The sequence below is a fragment of the Poecilia formosa genome, unplaced genomic scaffold (genome assembly GCF_000485575.1).
Source record: "Poecilia formosa unplaced genomic scaffold, Poecilia_formosa-5.1.2 Scaffold147, whole genome shotgun sequence".
Lineage (NCBI taxonomy): Eukaryota > Metazoa > Chordata > Actinopteri > Cyprinodontiformes > Poeciliidae > Poecilia > Poecilia formosa.
In genome coordinates this window covers 1,289,922-1,315,224 of record NW_006800086.1, presented here as the reverse complement: position 1 = coordinate 1,315,224, position 25,303 = coordinate 1,289,922, and the positions used below count along the sequence as shown (strand labels likewise).

Here is a 25,303-nt window from a genome sequence, read left to right as displayed (position 1 = left end):
ACTGAACAATGTAGAAACATGTCAGATATGTCTGAGGGGACATTGAATAACTCGGTGTCTAATAACAAAAGAATCGTCAGGACCGTTATTTTATCCACAACTTCGGAGCAGGTGTATCTTTTTTTGGGGGGGGGTTAAAATTTCCTTTTCGTTGTCGTACGTAGGAAAAGCTTTGACCACATCGGGGCTCCCGTCGTCAAACTCCACCGGCGCTTCCACATCCTCCGGCGTTTCCACGCAGTCTCTGATGGCCCTTCCTGTCACTATGGTCACATTCACTACTTCCTCTCCCGCCACAGTCAGCCACTCGTCCGTCTCCAGCGCCGCCACAACGCCGTCATCTTCCTCATCAGTTTCAGCCGCACCAGCTTTGAAGAAACAGCGCCCTCTGCTGCCCAGAGAGACAGTGCCGGTGGTTCAGCGAGCCGTGGTGTGGAGTCCCGCTGCAAAGTTTCAGACGTCCTCCCAGAAGTGGCACATGCAGAAGGTGCAGCGGCAGCAGCAAACCCAGCAGCTCGTCGTGGCCCCGCAAACGCAGGCATCCTCGCCCAGACACAGCCAGGCCCAGGTTCTGACCCAGACACAAGTAGCGGGAAATGGCTCCGCGGCCGTCCCTTCGTCGTCGTCCTCAGCGCAGCAGTCCTCACAAAGCTCTCGCTACCAGACGAGACAGGCTGCTAAGAGTGAGTCGCACGGTTTTCGTCGTGAGCTTCGTTCCGCTTGTCCATAATATTGATGCTTGTGTTCTTAATTTTAGCCGTTCAACAAAAAGACCCATCCATCAGCACGTCCACACCTGCTGGTACTCTGGTACCCAGCAGTCCAGCTTCTGTTACCATGGTAGCTCCGTCAGGTTTGGGCATACCTGCGTCATCGCCGGCCGGAACAGATGTGTATATTCCCACTGCCTCGGCAGATGTGGCTGCAGACATTGCAAAATATACAAATAAAGTTAGTATCTTTTTTTTTTTTTTACTTAATTTTTGATTAACCTAATTTGCAAGGTTTAAAGGGGGCCTGTTATGCAAAGTGAGCATTCTTGTTCTTCCATTTGGGTCTCAACAGCTTCTAACAACAGCCCACGCAGTTAAAAAAATCACCCAACAGTTCTCTGGCGATAAGTTGATCTGGAAAACTAGCCATTTTAAAATCCTCCATTGCTTTGTTACCTCAGCCACTGACCTATCAACCCTAGCTGAGCTCCAGCACGTTTGGGCAGCTGGTTTTAACGTTTTATGCTCTGTTCAACGTCTCCTGGAAAAGACAAATGTTTTGACTTGCCATTCAGAGACCACTTGCTACATTCTTGTTGCTTGTGCAGGAGGCCCCACTTCTGCTTTTCAAAGATGTCCAGTTGTATAATTGCGCATCTGTTTGCAGTTCTTTTCATTACTTGTGGGCGTGGCCAGCATTAGCTTATTTGGATTTAAAGTGACAAGATGCCCTAAAAAGGAAGCTAAAATTGGCAGAACTGACCAGACTAAAATCACACTAGATGATTTTGAGCAAAAAATGTAATGAACACATTTTGTATAGCTCATATACCTATCCTAACTTGCTTAAAGGAACCATAGTTCCTTTAACTATGGTTCAACAGTTAGGAAGCAAAAACCAATAATAGGTTTTTGCTTCCTTCTAGAGGGGATATCCGATGTTAAATAAATGAAATAAAATAAGCTGTTTCAGTTCATTACAATATTAGTAGCCTTCATGACAGTTTGAAATACAGAAGAGTTAGTCTAATCCAGAACATCAAATGCATGTTTTTCACACATTTAATGAAATAATCTTTTTTTTTTCAGATAATGGACGCAATTAAAGGTACAATGACTGAGATGTACAATGACCTCTCTAAAGGTTCTTCAGGGAACACAATAGGAGAGGCAAGTGTTTATTCCGGGCTGTGGAGAGACTAGCTACATTTCAAGTGATAAAAATTTCAGAGTTATAACCTGAAAAATCTGAAAAAGTTTAAGGTAGTTGAACACTTTTCCTATAAAGAATTGTACATAATACCCCTTGATGTATTTCCTGCAGATAAAACGGCTGAGAATTGAAATAGAAAAACTACAATGGCTACATCAGCAGGAGTTGTCTGAAATGAAGCACAATCTCGGTGAGGTCCTCATTCATTTTCTCCTCGCTGCCTCAGTACATCACCTTAATTATCACAATGTCGTTCCTTTTTTCCTTTTGATTGGTTCTTCTTTTGCTCTCCGATGCAGAGCTGACGATGGCAGAAATGAGACAGAGTCTGGAGCAGGAGAGGGAAAGGCTAATGGCCGAAGTGAAGAAGCAGATGGAGCTGGAGAAGCAGCAGGCTGTGGATGAGACCAAGAAGAAACAGTGGTGCGCAAACTGCAGGAAGGAGGCCATCTTCTACTGCTGCTGGAACACCAGCTACTGCGATTACCCATGTCAGCAAGCCCACTGGCCAGAACACATGAAATCCTGCACTCAGTCAGGTAATGACACAGAGCCAGAATCAAAACGAAGGTTTACAACAACAAAAACAACAGCTACACTGCAGAACACAAAATCTTACCAAGTATTTTTGGTCTGGTTTCTAGTGGAAATATCTTATTACACTGGAAGTAAGACAAACCTGACTTGCAAGTCACTTTTCAGCAAGAAATAGGAGTTTGTTTTAAGTCAATGATTCTTTAATAATGATGAAAAAGTATGAGTTTCACTTGCAGATTGTTTCACTTGTAAGTACTGTAGTACTTTGTCATCAATGTTAGTGAATTATTGACTTAAAACAAGCGTCTAGATATTGCTGCAAAGTTACTTGTAATTTATTTTTGTCTTATTTCAAGTGTGCTAAGATATTTACACTAGAAACTAAAGCAAAGACGTTTGTAAGATTTTGTGTTTTTGCAGCGTACAATTCAGATCAGATGTTTACCTACGCCCAACATAACCACAAGTCTCTTTAATGAATTGGGCTCTTTATGATTTATTGGAAACGTTATGTTTTCTTAGTGGACCGATAATACCAAAAAACTTCAATCATTTCACTTTTTCAGCCAACAATTGAATGCAGGAACGTGAGGGAACATGTATATAATAGATTCTTTATATCTAATTTTGACCCTGTGTGAATTGGAGAAAATTCACAATAAATTCACATTTACCCATCCGGTTCTTGTTTTCGAAATTCACTGAAACTGTATGTTTTTTAATCACTCCACCCTGTAAAATAGTGACATGAATATATTGGTAATAGTGCAGAGTAAATATGATTTATGTCCATGAAGAGTATATGTAAAACATCTGGTAAGAACATTTAGCCATTTTCCATAATAACTGTACATTCTTTACATTTATGACAATTTTTTTGACTTGTTTTCTTCTTGTAGCAACTGCCCCACAGCAAGAACCTGAGGCGGAACCAACAGCAGAAGTGCCAAACAAAGGTGCAGGGCAGACAAGCAGCGGCCCTAATACCCTCAGAGATGCCCCAGTGTCTGCCTCTTCAGACAAAGACTGTGACACAGAAAAAAGTACTGAAAATGTTGCTGTGACCTTGTCATAACCCAACATGAAAATGTAAAATTATGTATGTTTTACTACTATGTTGTGTCTGAGCTGTTTTATGTTGGATGCCTTTCCAAAATTAAGACTTAGTTTACCGTTATTTATGGACTTTTCAAAAACATGTTTGCTGCTCCATACATTAAGCTGTTCGTGTAAATTATCTAAGAGCATGCATTGGTCTCACAAAACAGAAATACGCACATAGCGCAATGCAAAGCCTTTATACAGTTATAAAATATAGCCTATGTTAATGGACCTTAATGGATCATAAATGTAGATTATGAGACTGGTGGCAAAAAAAAATGCAACTGTTTTGTAATCTTTGTTATTCAGCTCTTATTTGATGTGTTATTCTAAAACAGTCAATGAGTATGCTGGGATATTTTCAGTTACTGTATGATGATCAAACGGATTTTTTTTAAATTCTGCATTTAAATACAATTTTTATTCATACATTAAGTTCAAAAGAAATATATCATGCTAATCGCTAGCTTGTTGAAATAAAAAAGCACAACATTCTGCATCGGCCCAGTTCTCCTCCAGACCAATGAGTGGCGCTGTAACCGAAAGCGTTTTGTGTAAACTGTCAGCCATCTGCCGCAGTCAGTTAGATCCAACGGGATTGGAAAATGGAGGATTGACCGAAATGAGGGCATAGCGTCGGTATTTCTAACATGTAGGTGAGTACATTAAAAACATTTCAGACTCATATTGGCAATTACTTAACGTTTCTATGATATTCTCGAGTGTTACTGGTTTCAATAATCCTACTTGAAGGCAGCGTTGAGACTGAACAAAGACGCCTCTTACGTTAGCCAAACCCGTTTTAGCTGTGGATAAGGTAACTGCGTCAATTAAATGTAGGTTGGTATTTGACAATTTTAGCGTATAGAATTTAATAAGGATGACTTTCGGCTGGTGTGTATTTGCGTTGTTTATTCGAGTGAGACCTAAATGCTGGGGAATTAAAACGCCTTAGCCGCTAAAAAGGTTAGCTTAGCGTGTTGGCTTGCACGTTCTGCAGCGTTCTCCTCCACGTTGCGAGACCACAATACAAATTAGGACTAAAGAGATAACAGCAATGCAGTCTGTAAGTATTATGGGGTGCAGTGAGGGAGGTCTTTCATGTTTCTTTTACGTTTTTACTTTTTGGTGGTGCTTGAAACGGCGTGGCCCGGATTATCGCTAGCTAACGCCACAAAAAAGGTTTTGGCGGAGTGTTTTTTTTTTTTTTTTCCCCCCCCAATTTTCGTTATGTAACGTGGGGCAAAAGAACATACGGGGTCTAAACACTTTAATATTAGTTCCTGGTTCTATTCAGTCCCAGTATAAGCTGTACTAGCGTCTACTTTTTTATGAATATACCGTCTGTTCGTATATAACGTTTCGATCAGGCATTTGTAACGCGCTCGTGCAGAAGGCCGTGTGCAGCCCTCCGGTTTGGGTGGCGCTTGGAAACAGCTCGACCTGCTTACCGTGTGCTCCAGTCAACAGCTCGTTATCTCTACCGATATCACTTCAACTCGTCGAAGGCGATTTAACATGAGAATATAGTTAATATTGTGTGTGATTTATTTTCTTTTATGGACGAGCCCCTCCCATCTTTCCTGGCTACCGTTTGTCTTGTTCACGTGGCTCGTAGTCGTGACCGCATCTTATTCAACGCCTTGCTGCGCTTAAAACGCAACAAATACAAACACTCATGCTTTGATAAAATGTATGCGTTTATTACCTATTTTAATATTGTAAGTTTTAAAATCGGCTTCCTATTAAGAGTTCTGGTGTTTTTCTCCACATTCATATTTGTAAATATGGCTATTTAATAATCCCTTATGTAGTTAGGAGACTGTCGGAGTAATTTAAATGGATCGGATAATCGATATCAGTCCTGTCCGTTTTGGTGTATTTGAGAAGGATCGATCTGATTTATTTTTCTAATTTTGTCACATCGTTGTATCTGAGTCCCTGTGTGTGTGTGTGTGTGTGTGTGAGAGAGAGAGAGACTAACTGCTTTGTTTCTAAATCGTTTTTTCTTTTTTCTCTGATAGAACCTTCAACCTGACACTGACGATAATTAATCTGATGTCCTTTAGCTTGACAAATCATCACTACTGAGTGCAGGTATGGATCATAGTGGATAATAACATTGTCTTTATTTTTAATCAGCTTTTCTACTGTTTTTCATTTATATTATAGAAGGGGAAAAATGTAAATAAAATGTTGAAATTAGTTAACAGTAAAATGAATGCTGGTTAAAATTAAGTTTCAACATTAGAATTCAGTCATTTAAAAAAAATACTACAAGACACTCTTTTATTGTCTTTTATATTTGTGACACAATAAAGAAGCAGTCGTTCTGTTTGGGGGGCGGATGTGATATTTCGCTTAAAAAAAAAATCAAGCCTTGAAAGAGTTTCTTAAATCTGCTTGCTTACCATAGTCGTGCCTTCCAAAATACCTTTTAATATGACTTGATATTGAATTTTAACAAAATTGTATTTTTTAATTCAAAATGTAATGATTTCTGCGTGTTATGCAGTGTGTAAACCAATGAACAAGTCATATTTTGGACAAAATAATTAGGAACGAAGATGATCCTTTGAGGCATGTATAAAAATACATAACATTTGTACTCGTATCTTTAAGTAGAATATCCTTTGACTATCTTTCTCTCAACTTTTTCCTTTTATTTTTAGGACATGGGAACTATATTTTTTGAAAATGTTGATGTTACCTTTATCTCAACTTGAAAACAATGCCCTCTAGGGGACATAGTGCAGGTTGCTACACTACAATAATCTCTAAATCTGTTTTATTTCATAGTAACTTAAATGTCTTCAGTCTTCTTACAGATAGCATGACATTAAGAAGACTTTTATTAAAACTAAGATGGTTATATAAAAAAGCAGTGTCAGAGCCATATAGTATTAACAGTGTGTGGAAGTATAATGGAAAAACTTAACAGTTTAAAGGCAATACGGTTTCCCAGCGCTACCTCTCATGGACAGCCATCAGTATTTCAGTGACCCATAGTCATTCTATTGAGGTTTTATTTACGTCTATTGTTTAGGATACAAATTAGATTGTTTTCAGCAAGCAATTTTTTTCTTTTTTTTCTTTTAAGCAATACAGTTTTTTGTGGCACTGTGGCCATAGTGCACCTAGGTGACTGACTTTCATTGCTGTTTGCAGGCTCTCAAGAAGCTGAAAGTGGACTAAAGCGACAGTTTCAAATGACTATGAGAGTCTGGCTACAGAGTTGCTAAAGCAACCAGCTGCAGCACTGAAGGCCACAACGTGAAGTAAAAAAAAAAAAAAAAAATTCAAACTTCCTGTTGGTCCACTGCAGCAGAGCACAATGCCAGTGGAGGCGACGACAGACAGTCCTGAGAGCCGCTGTCCGGTGCGGCGCAGCGGACGGCAGCCCAAACGAACGGACAAACTGGAGGAGTTCCTCATGACGACAAAGCGGGGCTCTAGGAAAAGTGCCCCTCCAAGTGTCGAAAGCGGAGATCCTCCTTCACAAACGCCAACTGACGCCGAAACGGCGTCCGAAGCCAGTTTCGATGGGAACGCCGAGTCCAGGGCGGCGGAGGACAAAGCAGAGTCTCCGGAGAGGAGGACAAGAAGCAGCACCAGGAATCAGGTGCAGAAGAAAACCCAAGGAGGCCGGCAGACGAGATCCTCGGGGAGAGCTGCGGTCAAGGACGAGGGGAGCTCTGAGAACGAGGAAGACGGTAAAGATGAAGGTCAGACACAAGATAACAGCGAGGAGACGAAAGATGCAAAACCCGATCCGGGCACTAAGGCAACAGAGGGTGCCGAGAACAAGGTTACCGAGGAGACCAATGAACCCGAAGGTGAAACAGAAAAGGAGACTGATGACGAGGACGCAGACACACCTGCAGTAATGACTCGCAGACCAGTGCGGACTTACGTCAATAAGAAGAAGATAGCGAAGAAGAGCCCAACGCCGGCTAAAGCTCCAGCAGCCCTGAGCAGAAACACGGCTCCTGTGAAGAAGGAAACAAAACCCAAAGCAGCCGGGAAGATGAGCAAACACGAGACGACAGAGGAGGAGGAGGATGATGACGACGATGATGATGAGTCCTTTACTACTTCGTCTTCATCTACGTCTTCAGATGAGGAGTCTGACGATGGAGGCTATGACCCCAACGCGCTATACTGTATCTGTCGGCAGAAACACAACAAACGGTTTGTTTTATTCAGTATGTTGTCATTATGGCTCCTTCCTCTTTCAGTTGGCTAATCAGAAATTGACACGTTCAACGCCTTGAAAAATGAGCTTTCCCTTTGAACTTGTTCATGTTTTTATGTAATTATCAGAAACATTAATGTGTTTTATTGGGATTTTATGTGGTTGTCCGACACAAAGTAGCACTTAATTTTGAAGTAGGATGAAAAGAATTCACATCTTTCAAAATGTTATCCTGATCAAGATAACAATTATTCACACTGGAAAAATAACAGTCCACTCATCATTATATCTCCTAAAAACAAGCTAGCTACTTCTTTATTTGCTTTGATTGTGATTTGACCTGTTTTCTTTCTGCTGTATGTTTGGTTCCACCATTGGAATGGGAGTATTGTGTTTGCTGTAGGGATGCTGAGTCAGAACATTCAAGTTTAGGATTAGAACAATATGTATTAGTGAACATTTACATGTAAATACATGAGATTCTAACCAGGTGACTAATTTGTATTTCTAGTTCCAATTGGCAGGTTGATGTTAAAACAAATAAAAGATACAGAAAAAGAAATGAATAAACAAACTTTAAAGTCTGAACATTTTGCATATAATCAATATTGACATTGACAATATTAAGATTTTTTATATACAATAAGTGAAATTGTATTCCAAGTATGAGAAGCACAATAGGAAAAGTAGCATGACCATGCAGCGTTTCTCCTAAGTGGTATTGAACAGTCACCCATAGGACGGGCCTTCATGCAGAAACCTGCAGAGCGTTGTGGTAGAGCAGACTGGAAGGAATGCATTAGGCTGGGAGGATGACCTCCTTCCGTCCTCCACGTGTCTAAAGTCAATTTATTTTTTTTATTTTTTATTTTTATTTTTTGTAGTATATGAAATATTTGTTTTCATTATTGCCTTGTTTTAGCTTCATTCATTCACCAGCTTCCATGCCCCCTTTTTAGTAAGTGTTTCATAGTTGTTGATTATGAGTTGTGTTCATTTTTTGCCAGAATGACCAGATTGTTGCTCTCTTCCCTATACGAGTTGTGATAAACTGCAATGGCACTTTTTAATGGCATCCAGAAAAAAGACTTTCCTCTTGATTCTCTTCCATAAAGGCCATGTTTAGTAGGTAAACCATGTCTTGGTAAATTTTCAGATGATTGATCGAAGAGGGAACTTTCAAAGCTTGTGATATTGTTTTATAACCCAACTCCGCTTTAAGCTTTATATTTATTTAGATGTTTCAAAAATGTTAAACCAAGTATTTGTTGCTTTTTGTCCACTTGATAAGTGTGTGCTTTCCTGGTGTGGTTCTTGGTTTTCGTGATGCTGACTGTTCTCTAGTGAGGCCTTCACAGAGCATCTGGATTTCTACTGGCAGTAAATTACACACAGGTCCAGTCTGCACACTAGATGGGCAACTTCTAAAATCATTTAGGTTTCTGCTACTTTATCTACGTCTGACATAAAATCCCAGTAAAATATGCTATTTACAAAACAAAATGGTTGAATCGGAGTATGACAGCAATCCACCAATTTCCAATATTTCTGGTTTCTCTCTAGATTAAATTTGGTAAATATAAGGTTAACCATTCATCTCTGTTCGTAGCTATGCGAGAGTGAGGTTTGTATTCCGCATTTTGCTCCGTAGGTTTATGATCTGCTGCGATCGCTGCGAGGAATGGTTCCACGGCGACTGCGTTGGCATCACCGAGGCCCGCGGGCGTCTGATGGAGAGAAACGGAGAAGACTACATCTGCCCCAACTGCACCGCAAAGAAGAACCAGTTGGTCCGGCCTGCCATGGCCGTTCTCCCCACGAGCGCAGAGGCGAACAGGCTCAGAGCAGACGTCGCTGCTCAGGTTGCTGCCTCAGCTTCCTCCCTATCTGCTGAGAAACTCTCAGCTGGCGGGACGGGGCTAAATCCATCAGCTGTTCAAGGGGCGGCTCCGTTTTCCACAGCGAGCGGGGCGGAAGATCAGGGCATCAAAGGCAGGATAGAGAAAGCGACTAATCCATCTGGGAAGAAGAAGATAAAAATCTTCCAGCCGGTAGGTGACTGTAGCTGGAAACCTTTCATATCGTCATTCACGGTCAGAGTAGGCTTTACGAAATATACGCCTCATCACCCAGCTGTTTTCATCCTTAGCTTCTTTTCCTGTAGGGCTGCAACTAATTTTTATTATTTTTTGACGATTAATCAATTAGTTTAACGATTAATTGGATAAAAATGGTCACAATGTGCAGATATTTTATTTCATTAAACCTTTTTTTTATACAATATTAGAAAAATAATAAATGAAAATAAAACAAGTCAGTTCATTTCTAAATATAAGATAATCATTTTATTGCCTAAAGTTTAAAAGTGGCATTCCATGAGTGAATCTGATCCGGTGAAGCTGAAACTACAACTAGAGGAGTTTTGGGCAAAACGTATTTACAGAAAGATAGATTTTTGTCATAATTGCATGGCTCTGAATGTTACGTTTTCAGCAAATGGCCTTCTTTGAGGCTGTATAGTCCAGTTAACGATCGATTACTAAATCTGTTGACCATTTTGAAAATCAAGTAATCGTTTCAGTCCTGTTTTCTTGACGCATTTATTCACCGTATGCACACAGTTAAAGCTCAGGGCAGACCTGCAATATGAAATGATCTATTTATTTGTTAATCTCGTTCCACGCCGATTTAAATCAGGCTATTCATCAGCCAGCCGAGCACAAAGCAGACCAAAAGGCAGCATCGGCTGTGGAGCCGAAGGTCCCGTCAGCAGCAGAGCAGAAAGCCCCACCGGCACCAGAGCAGAGGGTGGAGACGACGGTCGAGGTGAACACCACGCCGGCCGAGGAGGCGGCCAAGCAGAGGGCGGAGGATGACTCCTCCCTGCCTAAGTGCATCGGCCCCGGCTGTGACAGCATCGCCCAGCCGGACTCCGTGTACTGTGGTAACGACTGCATCTTGAAGCACGCCGCCGCAGCCATGAAGTCCATCACTGACGTCAAAGAGCCCAAGCAGAAGGACAAGAGCATGCCTCAGAAAAACAAGTCCACAGCAAAGGTAACCCGGACTGCCTGACACGGTTTCCCCTGAACACACTGGTTATGTCCAGTAAGGATAGAGAAACTGTTTTTTTTTTTTTTTTTTTTGTTCTTTTTACATGCTGTGGATAACTGCAGGTCTGTGGCAGGAATATTAAACTTACAATGTTTACATGTCAGAATCAGAGGGGGGTTTATGGCTGAGCACCAATGAATGCTTTACAGTGTTGGGCTATTTTAAATCTAGGACTTGTTTAATATTTATCACAGTGTTCTTCCAACCAGAGTTTGATTTCAGAAGGAGAAATGTTTTTCACCACGGTGTCAGACTGCTTGTTGTGCTCGCCCTCTGCATTTTTAATCGTGCTTTAATTAAACTGAATAAGGATCTGCTGTGAATTTGAAATATGTGTGGTCTCAGAGCTTTTTAGTTAATGGTAACTGTGATTTCAGAATACCAACATGTTTACATAAATGTTGTCTTGCATTTCATCACAATCTGTCACTTTTTTGGGGAACACCAAATGACTCTCCAGCCTGTGGAAAGCAGCTCCTATTGTTTCTGCAGCTGCACACCATATCAAGTCAAAATGGCCGTCACAATACGAGTGCTGTGTAGCGATCACCAAAGACTGCTGGGATGCCGTGTTTGGTAGGATTTTGGTGCTGTGCAGGCAAATTCTTCATGCCAGTAATTTATTTGGCTTGTTAGGTTGAACTTTGCCATCAAGACCCACATCGGATCTATATTTGTAGTGGCTGGGAGGTTAAAGTTCACAAAATGTGGTGGGAGCATTCAGATCAAAGAACAATTGATATCCAACTGTATTCAGCAACATTTTTGCAATTGCATGATGTTTTTTTTTTTCTAATATTGTGCAGCTCCAAATGTCCTCTGTGTCAAAGACAAAGAAAAATCATCTCACCATTTTTCCTAAGATTAGAACTTTTATGTCATTATCTTCTGAAGGTATAAAATGTTGCAACTTTAAAAATCTTAAATGTTTATGAACATCAAAATGAATACTACTTTATATCTCATCTATCCAACTTTTTAAATGATTTTTAATCTCCAACAGAATGGGATGTTGAAGTTTCTGTTCTCTGTTTCCTGTTAAATCTCTTAGGATGTTAAATATCAACGGTATTCTGTCTTTACAGGACAATTGTATTTGTCAAAAAAAAAAAATCAAATATCGCATAATATTTCAGAAATATTATGCGATATTTGATTATTTTTTTTTACGTTGAACACATTTTTTTTTACATCTTTGACCAGGTGATGGACCCGTTCTTAGAGCCGCTCCAGAACTGATTCAGCTTTTTAACTCATAAATTACAAACTAAGTTTCTCCACAGCTTGTGAAGCTGACAGGCCTCCATTCTTCTATGTTCTTGTTCCCTTAAACTTGTATCTTTGACCTAAATTGGTGTTTGTGAGAACTTTTAGTACAAGACGTCAAAGTAGATATTGTGTATGACCCGTTTTCTTGCAAACCAATATTTTTCATGTTGCCTGCTAAGTTTCTGAATTCTACTGTGAAACAGCTTTCTAAGAAATGACTTTTTTATCATTTACAAATGCATACCGGTGATAATCATTCAGCATGTGTCATTGTGTAAAAATCTAGCTGTTAAATTATAATAAGCAACAGCAAAAGTTTATATCGTCCAGTCCCTTAGAGCTTCTGTCCTGCAACTTTTAGATGCGTCTGTAGTCCAACACACCTGAATCTGATGGAAATCTAATGGCTCGTTCCCAGGCCTATGCAGAGCGGAATGACTTCTGATTTAGGTGTGTTGGATCAGATGCATCTGCATTTTGCAGGATTGTAACCTAAGCAGTGTGATTAGCTACTTAAATATGTTAAATTCTGAGTCTGACCACACCGCAAACTTAAAAATACACTTTCTTTAAAATTCAACACTATATTAGACTGTATGTACATGAAAGTTGGTTTATGTGGCTAAATGAAACAGAGGAAAACAGAACTGATGTCCGTCGGCTCAGCTGGAACGTCGGTGAATAAAGTGTCCCTCCTAGATGATGCCATATTAATGCGTTTGGTATGTCGTCACAAGGTCAATAATGAATAATTGTGATCTGGTCTCATCTTATTCCTCCTGATCTGAAACGGTGTTTGCAAGTAAAAATAACTTGTTTTCCTCAGACAGATGCTGAATAGGATTAACGCAGTGTGAAGTAACAAATGTTAATGTTTAATGAGAACGAGAGCGACATGGGAGCCATTTTGCTTTAACACGGGTTGTTAAAGTCCAGTCTTGGAAGACGACTGTCCAGAACCTTTTAGAGGCATCTCTGCATGAACACACCTGGATCAAATAATGATCATTCAGCAGGATTTGTTTGGAAACATTTTGAAAGTGTTCTGACTGATTCCAAACCAGGTGACCTAAACTGGGGAGGAATGTGTTACAGGCCTTGTGTAGCTAATAATTGTTAGCTTCAGGAAATCCCTCTAGTTTTCTCACCTGCCTCTCATCTCTGGTGTGAACTCTTTCCTCAATCAGAGTGTGTGGTTTCTGTGACGGTGTAGGCTTACTAAAGAGCTCCAACGTTGAGTTAAAACTCTTAATGCGTTGCTGTCGGCGATGAACTGCATTTTGTCTGTGACCCTAATAGCTGTATTTCTCACCAGCAGAGTTGGTAGAATTTGCAACCAGTCTGAATTCATGTGCTGGAGAATTTTTCTCTGACTCGTGGATCTGTTTCTCTCCTCTCCTGTCCAGAAGGGCGGAGCCGGCGGGACGGCACAGAAGAAGACCCAGAGGGCGTCGGACAGCGACGAAGACTTCAGCCCCGACGAGGACGACGAAGACGAATACGCCGAGGAGCAGCGGCCTCCGCCGTCCACTGCCTCCTGGTCCAGTGACCATAATTACATTGCAGTAACACCAGAAAAGACTACACCCATATCACCAACAGTGTTAAACAAAAAGTGTATGTATCTCCTTGAAGGTCTAGTGCTGCTGTTTTTAAACTGCATTAGTTGTTTTCCTGCCGTGTGTGTGGTTCCTGTGGCGCTAACCTCATTCGGAAAGCGTCCCGTGTTTCTGGGGGGAGAACATGAACTGATCTGTGCAGGAGAAGTATGATCTAAATAACACAGAGATTATATAATGAATGGTTTGCAGTGTTGCAGCAGGTAAGTGTGAGGAGTAATAATGAAGGAGTTTTATATTAAAAGGCTCTCCTCATACGACACTGGTGGCGATTAAACTGATGTAAGGGATTGGCAGCTTTAAATTAAACACTTGGATCTCTCTATGTATATATATATATTTATATATTAATAAAAGTGGGCGTTAACCAAGTTAGGAATGTACTGGACTGAAATAGGTTAATGGTTTTGAAGGAAAAAGCTTCGTTTCTGGATCAGAACATAATGAACTAGACATTTCGATGCCTTTGGGATAATTCCCCAACAGTTGGGAGACACCAAAAGCAGAGGGATCACTTTTTAGAGAATCGGTTTGAGGTCGACTGAATGAAGTGGATTTATTAGGTGCTACCGTTAGGACTTTTTTTTTTTTTTAACTTCTCCAATGACCTCCCTGATTTCCCTCTACAAGCCTCATCACATCCCACTGCTGTCTGCCTCAAAGGTCCTTCCTGCTGCAGGTAGGTGGGAACGGCTCATGTTGAGCTGTTGCTGTTAGCAGCTAAAACATTTTACTTACCTGCCCTTTATGTTTGGGGGTGATGAGATGTTTCATTCATACTGAATGTGGTGCACCACTTATTTTTCCTAAGTGACTGGCTTTAAAATAAAAGGTGATAAACAGATTTTTGGATGCCTCCATTAATTTCGGGCGTTGTTGGCTTGCTGTCGGATGTCTTGACCAAGTTCAGCTGAAACCAGAGAGGTGGATGTAAAAAGTTGACATCCACATCCTTTTTACGGAAGCAGTCGGGAGCAGCGAACGCAGCTGGGGGGGGTGAAGAACCACGTCTGTGAAGATGAGACCCTGAAGACGAGCGGTGAAGATCTGCCAGCTTCAGAAGGAGATGGAAGACTGAAGATTTCCTGTCTCTTCCTGGAATGGATTTGATGCATATGAAGGACAACAGCATGAGATTAGCTCCCACTTGTGATCAACTGGAAGGAGTGAAGGTTATATAAGCATATGCTGTCAGATAAGGAAAACAGTTATGTTCAGCTGTTTTTGGTTAACTAGACCAAAGTGTAGAAAATTTGATTAGTTTCGTTGCCATTTTATATAATGTTACAAAATCTCTAGAAAACACTGCTACATTGGCGGCTTTGCATAAAATACTGTGGTTTTCTAGAGGTACTGGATGGACATTACTCTCAAGTGTGCAGCTTTTGACTACAATTTAAATGAAAACTACAGTAACCCTGAAAGAGAAATGTCATTTTGGGAATTTTGAAAAATTGACCACCTGTGGATTTTTGTTTGCTCCTGCACAATCCATGAGGACTTCACCCAAATTCACCTTAAGAGATTGAGTTTTGTGCTTTAGATACTTGTTTCAAGTATGTTGCTCACCTATTGATGAAATTAAAACATTAACTATTCTCAAATTACTACTTAAGTTTAAATTTTAATAAATATCTGTCCTAGCAGTAGATGTGGGTTGAACACTGGTTAAAGTTGCTGTTCTAAAAAATATTCAAGAAAGAGGAAATAGATTGGGACGTTAGCTGCTTCGATGCTGCTGCTAATAGACCAACAGTTTGAACTTGAACAGGCAGTAATGCTAGATCCCTCTGATCTTTTTTTATTGTATTTGGGTTTGGGGACTTTGGATAATTTTTTTTAACTCATATTTCTTTTCTCCCATTTTAAAATAGGTTTTGATTAACATCAGAATACCAGCTTTTACAGCCACAAATAAAATGTTTGTTTTTTGTCTTCTTTTCCCAAGATTTTTATGTTTTTAAATATCTTTCAGTATATCATATTCTTTCTGATGTGACTGATTTATGGTTCCTGCTTCTCAACTGCTGATATTCAGAGGAACAAATTTTGCCAACTTTTTTTTTTTCTTTACAAACATTGGGTTTTGTTCTTGGTTTACAGCTCCTCCCAAAGAAGAGAAGATCGAGAAGGAACGGAGCCCGTCACCTGAGAAATCCACCAGAATATCCTCAAATCTACGCAAAGGAAAGAAGAAGTCCCCGCCACAAAAATCCACTGCGGTCTCATCGAAGAGCAAGAAGTCTTCTCCGCAAGCTAGCAGCTCCAAAGTCTCCAAGAAACGGGCGACCACCCTGACTAAAACCACCGAGAAGTCCAGGAAACCCGGCCAGGCCCCGGCCCACAACCCATCTCCATTCCCCGCTGGTCCAATTCACGTCACAGGGGCCCTCAGAGTCACCAAGTCTAACTTCACCATTCCCAAGAAGCAACCTCAGCAGAAAGACTCCCCTTCCCAGAGTCAGCCAGACTCCTCTTCCTCTTCTTCCTCTCGAGTCCCGTCCTCTCCAGTATCCTCGACTTCATCCAGCCGCTCCTCGTCTTCCAGGCATTCCCACCCACCTGGCTCGTCCTCCCACTCGTCCCCTGCGAGACCACCAGCCAACAACCAGATGAGGCAGAACATCCGGCGCTCGCTCACCGACATTCTCTTCAAAAGGTGGGTTCCTCTCATCTCCATGTGGGACATCTTTTTGTTTTTGTTTAGTTTTTTGTTTTTCTTGGTGACCATTGAAAATGTGTTGTCCTCCGTCAGGGTGAGCGACAGCGATGATCTGAAAATGACAGAAAGCGAAGTAGGGAAACTTGCATACGGCATCGAGAAGGAGATGTTTAACCTCTGCCTGAGTACTGACAGCAAATACAAGAACAAATACAGGACGCTGATGTTCAACCTGAAGGACCCTAAAAACAAAGTGAGTCGGTCAGGAACACATGGTACACGTGCAGGAAAGTTTTAAAGGTTTTTCAAGCCAGCAAGGTATTGGGGATGTTTGATGGACGATTTGTGTGTTGCAGGGTTTATTCTACAGGGTGATTGGTGGACAAGTTACTCCCTTCAGACTGGTGAGACTAAGTGCTGAAGAGCTGCTCTCCAAAGAAATATCCGAGTGGAGAAAGCCTGAAAGCTCAGAGGTAAACATTCCTACTACTTTTACAAATCATTAGGTTTTCTTTAACATGTGACTTTTCACAGTTTGACAAATAGAATTGCAAAGTGGAAGGAAATTAATTTTTTTTTTTTTTCTTTAAAAAACTGAGTATTTTGCACTTTTGTTTTCTGCCCCCATTACTCAGACATTCATAAATAAAATCAAGTACAACATATTTCTTTTAGAGGCCAATTAATGTTGCCTGTCAGGCCAAACACACCATTTCATTGGTGAAACATGATGGTGGCTACATCATGCTGTGGGGATTCACCAGCTCAGAAGGGGAGTTAACAGGAAGAGATGGGTGGAGCTTGGAAACAGGGAAATACTGGGAATTTTTTTAAATTTTTTTGTTAAAAAGAACAAAATCCACTCTCGCTTTTCTGTTGTACTGTGTTTTTGTTTTGTTTGTTTTTTTAAAAAAAAGGCCCAATTATTAAATTATTTTTGATTTGGTGACTGGATTAATTAGCAGTGAGGCACATCTTTGAATTCCCGTCCTCAGGGTCACTCTCGGAGCCGTTCGGGGCATTCCAGACATGGAAGCAGGCACGACACGGGCTCCCACAGCGTAGACATGGACGATGCTCCCCCATCCGATGCAGATGTATGTATTTCCGCTTCTGCGCCGTCTTCTCGCTTGGGTTCTGCGGCAGTAAGTGGTGGCAAGCTTCTCTTCTGCATCTTCCTTCAGCCTGCATGAAGCTTTTGCATGAGGAAATCTGAAAAGTAGCCAATAAATATTAGCCAATAGAAAGATTTTTGATTTAGTTGGCCGCTCTCTGCCATTTCTATCTTTGATGACTTGCAGAAAAAATAGTGTCATAAGATGGGAGAATTGTGTTTTGTTTTATTTTTACATTTAACGTTTGATGGGATTCCTCTTGCGTTTCCTCAGGACCAAGACGAGGCTTGCTCAACTCCCTCAGCGTCCGCCCAGCCCTCTGCTGACGGCAACACTGGCAGCAACATGGTGGATGTTTTCAGCAGCATGCTTAAAGACACCACTTCTGAACATAAGACTCATCTGTTTGACCTCAACTGTAAAATATGCACAGGTAATACAGGTTCAAGGTAGTATGATGCTACTACGTTTACTCCAATGTTTTTATTTCCATATTCATGCTTCAAAAATGTGTCTTCCAGGACAAAAGACAGAAGATGAACTTGCTTCCAAAAAGGCCAGAGTCTCCAGTAAGCCTGACGTCAAACCACCCAGACACGAATCAAGGTCATCCAGGTCCGGGGATTCACCTTCTGTCAATGCTGCGGCCTACCCTCCCCTAGACCCCTTAACGTCTCATCTGCCGGTCGCCTCACCCTACCACTCCAACGCGGGGCCAGTTGTTCCAGAAACTCTGCCGCAGCTCTACCAGGAGGATCCGAGCACGATGGTGCCTCCCGCTCCAACCCTTCCGCTCGTCGCCCCCGCTGTCTCTACCGTCAGCATCTCTCGCAGAGACCCTCGCATGGCCCGCCACGGCTCTGCCGCGAGCGTTGTGCCACCAGCCGTCGAAAAGCCCACCAGTAACCCGGCAGAGCCCATCCTGGCTGCCATCACAGCTTCTGTTGCTGCTCCGGTGGACTCTGGAGTTAAATTACCACTGCCACTTCCGCTGCCACCAGCGCCGCCTCCGGTGGTGGCTACGTCCAAGTCTACGAAAAAAAGGTGTTCAGTCTTTCTGCTGCAGTACTACCAAGAAAAACTCAAAATATTGAATTGAGACCTACTTTTTAAAGTGTTGCATCAACTTCTCTAAAAGGAGGGTGTTGTTGATTTGTTACAGCTCAGCTGAACCTCCTCCTGAGGGGGAAACAGCGATCTTCTTGTACGGTCAGGAGACGATATGGAAAGGATTTGTCAACATGCAGTCAGTCGCTAAGTTTGTGACCAAAGCTTATCTGGTGTCAGGCTCTTTTGAACACCTAAAAGAGGTACTTTCACCAAACACAATTTGGGTTATACATTATTTTCTTGTATATATCAAGTAGATTTTCTGTTTACTCCACTTCATATAAACATTCAACCTGTTTCTCTTTGTCAATGTGGTGCAGGATTTACCTGACACCATCCACATCGGAGGCAGGATAACTCCCAACACCGTATGGGATTATGTCGGGAAGCTGAAAACGTCGCTCTCCAAGGTTGGTTTAGAGAGAGATTAACCGGTAGAAGAGCTGCGTTTTTTCCTTTTCAAACTTCTGGTATCAAATTCAATCCCCCCCTCTTTGTGTTTTTCAGGAGCTGTGTCTGATCCGTTTCCAGCCAGCCACAGAGGAAGAAGAGGTAGCATATGTGTCTCTCTTCTCTTACTTCAGCAGCAGAAAGAAATTTGGCGTGGTAGCTAACAACAACCGGCGCATCAAAGACCTCTATCTCATCCCACTTGGCTCAAAAGACCCTTTACCCTCTAAGCTATTACCGTTTGACGGGCCAGGTAAGAATTTAGAAGGGATTATAGAAATACTGCTGTTGCTAATTAAGTGTTGTGTGGTATTTGTTAATTTCCTGTCAAACTGTGATTTTTTTTCTTTCTAACATACGGTAAGTATATTTTCTTTGTTCAGACTGGAATGAGAGCTTTTTTTCTAACTGTAGGGGGTGCTCATGTTTCTTTTTGTGTTTCCCAACATGTTTGTACTATCTCCTGTATTCTTTCCTGTGTATTTGAAATTGTATGGCACGTTTTCAATAAAGTTTGCTTTGCAGATTGGTGCCACATCATCCAGTCTCAATCTGTTGTTTCTCAAGACTTGGCTCAGTATATGTGTTAAATACATATATGATTAATAAATCGGTTTCAAGTCAGTCTTCAGTCAAGCCTTCTTTTAAGATGCCAACCATACAGTGAAGTGCTTCATCGCTACCAAGGAATCAAGTTGGAATCAAACACATTTCTGCTTATAAAAGACCAGCACTTTAAGTTTTTGAACCCGGTGGTTGAATAAAGGTGATCCAAAAAGTCTGTGTAGAGGTCAGGTTTTACACCAAATCATGAAAAAATGGGGGTCTGGGAACATATTTTAAATGAATCCAATCAGTTTAAAAGGAAAATATGTTCCAGTCTATGTATATATGTTATATAATCTTTTTAGTACTGTATTCTATTTATGTGTTGCATCTATTAAAAGACCTGCAAGACCCATATTTGTTTGTCTAAGCTTCTAACAAATGTCAGCATGTTAATGGTAGTGATGCATCATTGGCAGAAACCAGTTAAGTTTCTCTAAGGTCTGATCTGACGATTGAATTGGAAGATTTGAATCCAAAAGAAAATTAAGGAAACACATTTTTTTAACCATTCATTCACTGGAATGTTTTGTTAAATTCTTTCCAGGGAAAAAAACCAAATGAATCCTAATTATACATTTAAGCTTATGTTTTCAAGGTATCAGATTTTTATTGAACATAAGAATGCATGAAACTACCTACTGTTGGTTGATGTGTTTTTAGACTGAAATTGGTGAAAGACCTTAATTTGGATTTATTTAATGAAGACTGTTAAAGGCAAATCTTTAGCGTTTAAGCTGGCTACAGGAAATTGACTCTTCTGATCTCTGGCCAATTGTTTTAATACAAGAATTTATGTCTTCATTATAGCAAGAAGTTCTCTTTGATACCTTTTTGAAGTCTAAAGCAGTCTTTAGCTCTCATTCCAGTATTTTTTGTTTTATACCTCAGTATTGTTGTTGTTTGTTCTTAAATGTTTAATTTTTATGGATTTTGAAGTTCTTTCTCTGGTTCCTGTGTGTTTGTATCTCAGGACTTGAACCAGCTCGCCCCAACCTTCTCCTGGGATTGCTGATCTGCCAGAAGGACCGAAAGCGAGTCGGCGCGCCGCTTGAAACAGAGGACAAACGGTCCAAAATTCAAACCAAAGACGCAGATGAAATCGGACTCCCAAAACCCGCTCCCGCAGTCAAGGCAGAGAGAAGTGCACGGCAGAGCCTTGAAATCCCCTTCAGCACAACTCCTCCAGGTTCACCTCCATCCAACTCTTCTGAGACTGCCAACAGCAGCACCGCAAACGCTGCCGCCTCGGTCCTTTCCTTGCTATCGGCTGTCAATGCTCCAGTCACATCCGGTACCCTTGGCAAGGATTCCACATCCGGAAGCTCTGCTGCCGCCTCTGCATCAGCCGCCACCCCTCTTCAAACCATTCTCAACACGATCTTCAGGAACAAAAAGTTGGACTCAGACGCTTCTAACTCTCCATCTGATCAAACTAGGGAACTTCCTGCCACCGCTACCATGTTAGACCCTATTGTCCAACAGTTTACCCAAAATCCAAGAGAGACACCGGAAGAAGAAGATGAAGACGACAGACCATATGATCCAGAAGAAGAGTATGACCCCAGTCTGGTCTTTAATGTGCCCAAAAAGGCTGCTGACGAACTAATCAAACCTGAGATCTCTAAGCCGACTGAGGTGGAAGCAGCCGAAACTGACGATGTGGAGTACGATCCTGAAGATGATTCGATTTTTGATGATGTGAAAACTGTGATACCGGCACAAACTAAGCCCATAGCTGAAAATGTCCCCGATGCAAAGATGATCCTGGAAAATCTTCGAAGAATTGGAGATCAAGCACTACAGAAACAGGCAGAACAGCAGACGTTGTCCACAGAGACAGCCGCCGCAGCTTTGTTACTTCCAAACACAGTTGCCAGTAGTCACATACTCCAACTTGGCAAGAAAGTTGAAGAACTAGTCAAGTCGTCAACGGTTGCTCCGCTTATCAACCAGAGAAGAGATCCAAGACAGAGCAGGGATCCTCGCCAGTCTGTGGGTGAACAGAAACAGTCTGAACCGGAACAAAAAGAGGAGTCGTCTCCTCCTCCTTTGACCGAACCTTCTCCTGCCTCTGCACCTCTGGCACAAGAGCAATCTCCACCTAAAGTAGAAGAACATGCTGATGCCCCACAAGGTCCAGAGACTTCGCTGGCCCAGGAGGAGGAAAAAAGTGAGGCGACTCTGCCTTTCATGGACTCAGACAATGAAGAGGTTTCAATTCCTTTGCTGGGAGAGAAGGTGGAACATAATATGGAGGTCAGCTACATGACCGATAGAAAAAGGAAAAGAGACGAAGATGACAAAGAGGAAACTGAAGTGGACAAATACAGCATTTGGCCAAATGCTGCCAGTATCTTAAAGGCTGGCGATGATTTAAAGTACGAGGAAAACAGCCAAGATGCCCCATCTTCGCGGTATCGCAGAGAGTCTGCAGACATCTCCACGGTAACGTCCGCCATCCCGGTTCTCACTCAAAGCACTGTGGCCGATGCTCACTCGCATCACATGTCGCACCACATGGCCTCCTTCGATAACGAGTACCGACCGCCAATCGATGTTCCACCACAGTCCAGCTTTGTCCCTCCCCACCCCATGCAAGGTCAGAACCTGATAATGAGGCCTCCGCCACAGTCTATGCTGCAACCCATGCAAGGTCCTCCTCTAATGTCCGGTCCTCCTTCGATGCAGGGGCCTCCCCTAGCTATCCACGTTCCTCCCTCTGTTCATGGTCCTCCCCCACGTCAAGGGGATGGCAGTCAGCAGTATGGTCCAACTCCGACATCCTACCCTCCCTATCAAAACCAGAACCAGTGGCCGAACAACCAGCACCAACAGCAGCAGCCACCTCCTGGACCACCAATACAAAACATCCTGCCGCCTAGGGGACCCCCTCTTCAATTCCCTCCAGTTCCTCAGAGAGCACCCCCTCCACAAATATTTGACCCCTCCATGACCCCTCAACACATTGGACTACAAGGCCCACCTCCAAACATTCACCCACCTCCAAACTTTGAAGGACAGAACAACTTACCGCCACCTAGATTCTCTAGTCCTCTACCTCCTTTTAATTTCCCTGCTAACAGAGGTCCTCCTCCATCTTTCACAGGACCCCCACCATCTGCTCACTTTGATGCCAGGCACCCTCCTCCTGCTCTCTTCCCAGGCCCCAGGGCTCCCCCACCAAATCAGCATTACAACAAGGACAGTCCAAGTAACTCCTTCAATCCCAGTATGGACCAGAATCCAAATCCTCCCCAATATTTTAAAGAGAATCTTGGTCCTCCAGCACCTTCCGCTTATCGTGGACCTCCACCCGACCAGTATGAGGACAGGAGATTACTGCCTCCTAGCACGGAGTTGAGCGGACAGCTCTTCCAACCACATAACCAGTATGGGGGTTCAAGGCCACCGCCATCTTCACCGCTAGAGAGACGGTCTTTCGATGAACCCCGCGGACTCCCGGCTCAGGAAAACAGGCCGCATCTTTCTCAGATTTCAGAACGCTACCGTTTCGATTGGCATTCAGACGAACCCAGACCTGTTCGCCACGGCATGCCGCTGCTGCCACCATCTGTAGACGGACTACACGGCCCTCCCAATCGCCACGGAGGCCAAAGTCCAGACCTACAGAGGGAGGACCACTGGCGACGACTTTCTCCGGAAATGAGAAGGAGGAGTAGTGGCACCCACGACGATGTAGAGCCTCGCACCGGAGAGCGTGGGGAACGTTTAGAACGTGGAGAGCGTTTGAGTCGCTTTGACATGCCACACAGAGAACTCAGTTCTGGCTCCTCACAGTCCTTAGAGGAGAGGCAGAGAGAGCTCTCTGAAGACCACAGGAGGGAGAGAGAGAAGGAAAGTCCTCATGGTGGCAGGCCCCCCTGGGAGAGGGGAATGGGCAAGCGCTGGAGTCGGGAACAAGAGTGGGACCGAGGACGGGAGAGGGAGCGGGAACCAGAGCGTGGAAGAGAAGGAGAGCGCAGCAGGGGTAGGGACGGTGAGAAGACCAGGGATTCAGAGGGAGAGAGACACAGGGATCAAGACTCTGAGAAAAGGAGGGAGAGAGACAGGGAGAAAGAAAAGGAGAGGGACAGGGATAAGGATAGAGACAGGCCTCGGGAATCCGACCGGAGAGACCATGACCGCGACAGAGCAAGAAACCGAGACAGGGACAGGGAGCGGGAACGAGACCGAAGACGAGATCGATCAAGAAGCAGAGACCGCGACCGCGGAAAAGACCGGGGAAGAGACAGGGAACGAGAAAAGGATCGAGACAGAGAGCGGGACCGGGATCGCGAAAGAGAAAGAGATCGAGATCGTGACAGAGATCAAGACAAGAGGAGCAAAGAGAAGAAAGAGGACAAGAGAGAGAGTAAACATGATTCATCCAAGGAGAAAACTAAGAGTACAGACAATGACAAGCACTCTTCCTAGACTGTTTTATAGACATTACATCTTTCTTGCTCCTAAGTCCTCATCCAAACATCACTGTAAATGTGTATGAGCAGTATTTTGTTGAATTTCCATTTTCAAACGGTTCTCTGGAAAAGCTCTAAACAACAGACAGTGTTTGTACCCTTTGTCTCCTTAAGATTTCTACGTTTGTGTTTTTTATTCCCTTGAGTTACTTGGGTACAACACATTGTGTAGGCTTCCAGTCCTGACAAATGTACTTTTCTCTGGTTGCAATGTGTTGGTTTTTTTTTGTTTCTTGTTTTTTCTGAAGAAATCAAAATAATGTAACTGATTAACACACCATTTACAAAATGTAAATATGCACATATATATTTCTGTATATACTGATGTTTTTATCCAGACTTTTCTAAGTGCAGCAAATAAAAGCCATATATGTGAGGTGGATAATGTGAAGCTTAAGGCAGCGCTGTGGAAACGTGTCCAGCTACTTTGAACTAAAAGCTTTTTATCAACAGTGTACATCCCATAGTGTTGAGGAAAATGTCCACAGTTTCTCAGCTCAACCAATTAAAAATATCTCCTAAGGTTTATTTGTTAGTCTCATTTTTCTCTCTCCTTATTTAAAGAAGAATGGCGCACAGCGTCACATGGCTGTGTGCAAAGTGCAGTTTAGAATTTATATACTAAACATATATATTTAGCATTTATATAGATTCAGGTGTCAAAATTCATTCTTAACTTGTTTAAAGCTGCCATTTTCAAGTGACGCAACAAAAATGTTGGAATTTGAACTTTTGAGTTTACGTGAACTGCTGGGAGCTAGAAAGACCTCGACTCCTCGAGTGTACAAACATTTTTACTGAAAAAGTTAAAAAGTGGTACAATAAAGTAACGGCCATACTGTTATTTATTGAAGTCCTATGTTTTTGTCGTTTACACAATAGAATGAATACAATTCTCATTTGTATTTTCGGTATATGTGGGTTATGTTCTCAAGAGGATCTAAAGACCCAGACATTTATTTGTGAGCCCAGCTTTATCTTATCTCAAATATGATAGAAGAAACATCCTACTTGCTGTGTCCTCTACCAACTTTAAATACATCTTGTAGGTTTGCTTTTTTTTTTTAAAGCTCATTTCTTGCCACTGTTCCATGAAGGAACGATTCATGGAGTCCCTA

At 42.3% G+C, this 25,303-nt stretch overlaps 1 protein-coding gene across 14 annotated transcripts in view; it reads left to right on the top strand.

Annotated features, from left to right (window-relative positions):
- Positions 1-24,714, top strand: part of dido1 (death inducer-obliterator 1) — a 39,160-nt gene extending 14,446 nt beyond the window's left edge. For 6 of the 14 annotated variants that reach the window (XR_001663513.1, XR_001663511.1, XR_001663510.1 and 3 more), the window contains 8 exons: positions 165-683; positions 758-951; positions 1,803-1,883; positions 2,038-2,116; positions 2,226-2,465; positions 3,363-4,220; positions 5,589-5,661; positions 6,733-6,862. Coding sequence is in view for 7 of the 14 variants with exons in the window: in XM_016677073.1 (XP_016532559.1) it covers positions 6,899-7,755; positions 9,411-9,810; positions 10,457-10,816; positions 13,549-13,759; positions 15,865-16,420; positions 16,517-16,676; positions 16,780-16,896; positions 17,419-17,568; positions 17,812-17,971; positions 18,060-18,582; positions 18,701-18,848; positions 18,969-19,058; positions 19,156-19,351; positions 20,678-24,141 (7,392 nt within the window). In the remaining 7 variants the exon portion in view is untranslated. Of the gene's footprint in view, positions 1-164; positions 684-757; positions 952-1,802; positions 1,884-2,037; positions 2,117-2,225; positions 2,466-3,362; positions 4,221-4,251; positions 4,631-5,588; positions 5,662-6,732; positions 7,756-9,410; positions 9,811-10,456; positions 10,817-13,548; positions 13,760-15,864; positions 16,421-16,516; positions 16,677-16,779; positions 16,897-17,418; positions 17,569-17,811; positions 17,972-18,059; positions 18,583-18,700; positions 18,849-18,968; positions 19,059-19,155; positions 19,352-20,677 lie in introns of those variants that run through there. The other 8 variants (XM_016677073.1, XM_016677070.1, XM_016677072.1 and 5 more) reach the window with 8 other exon arrangements.
- Positions 24,715-25,303: the final 589 nt, after the last annotated feature.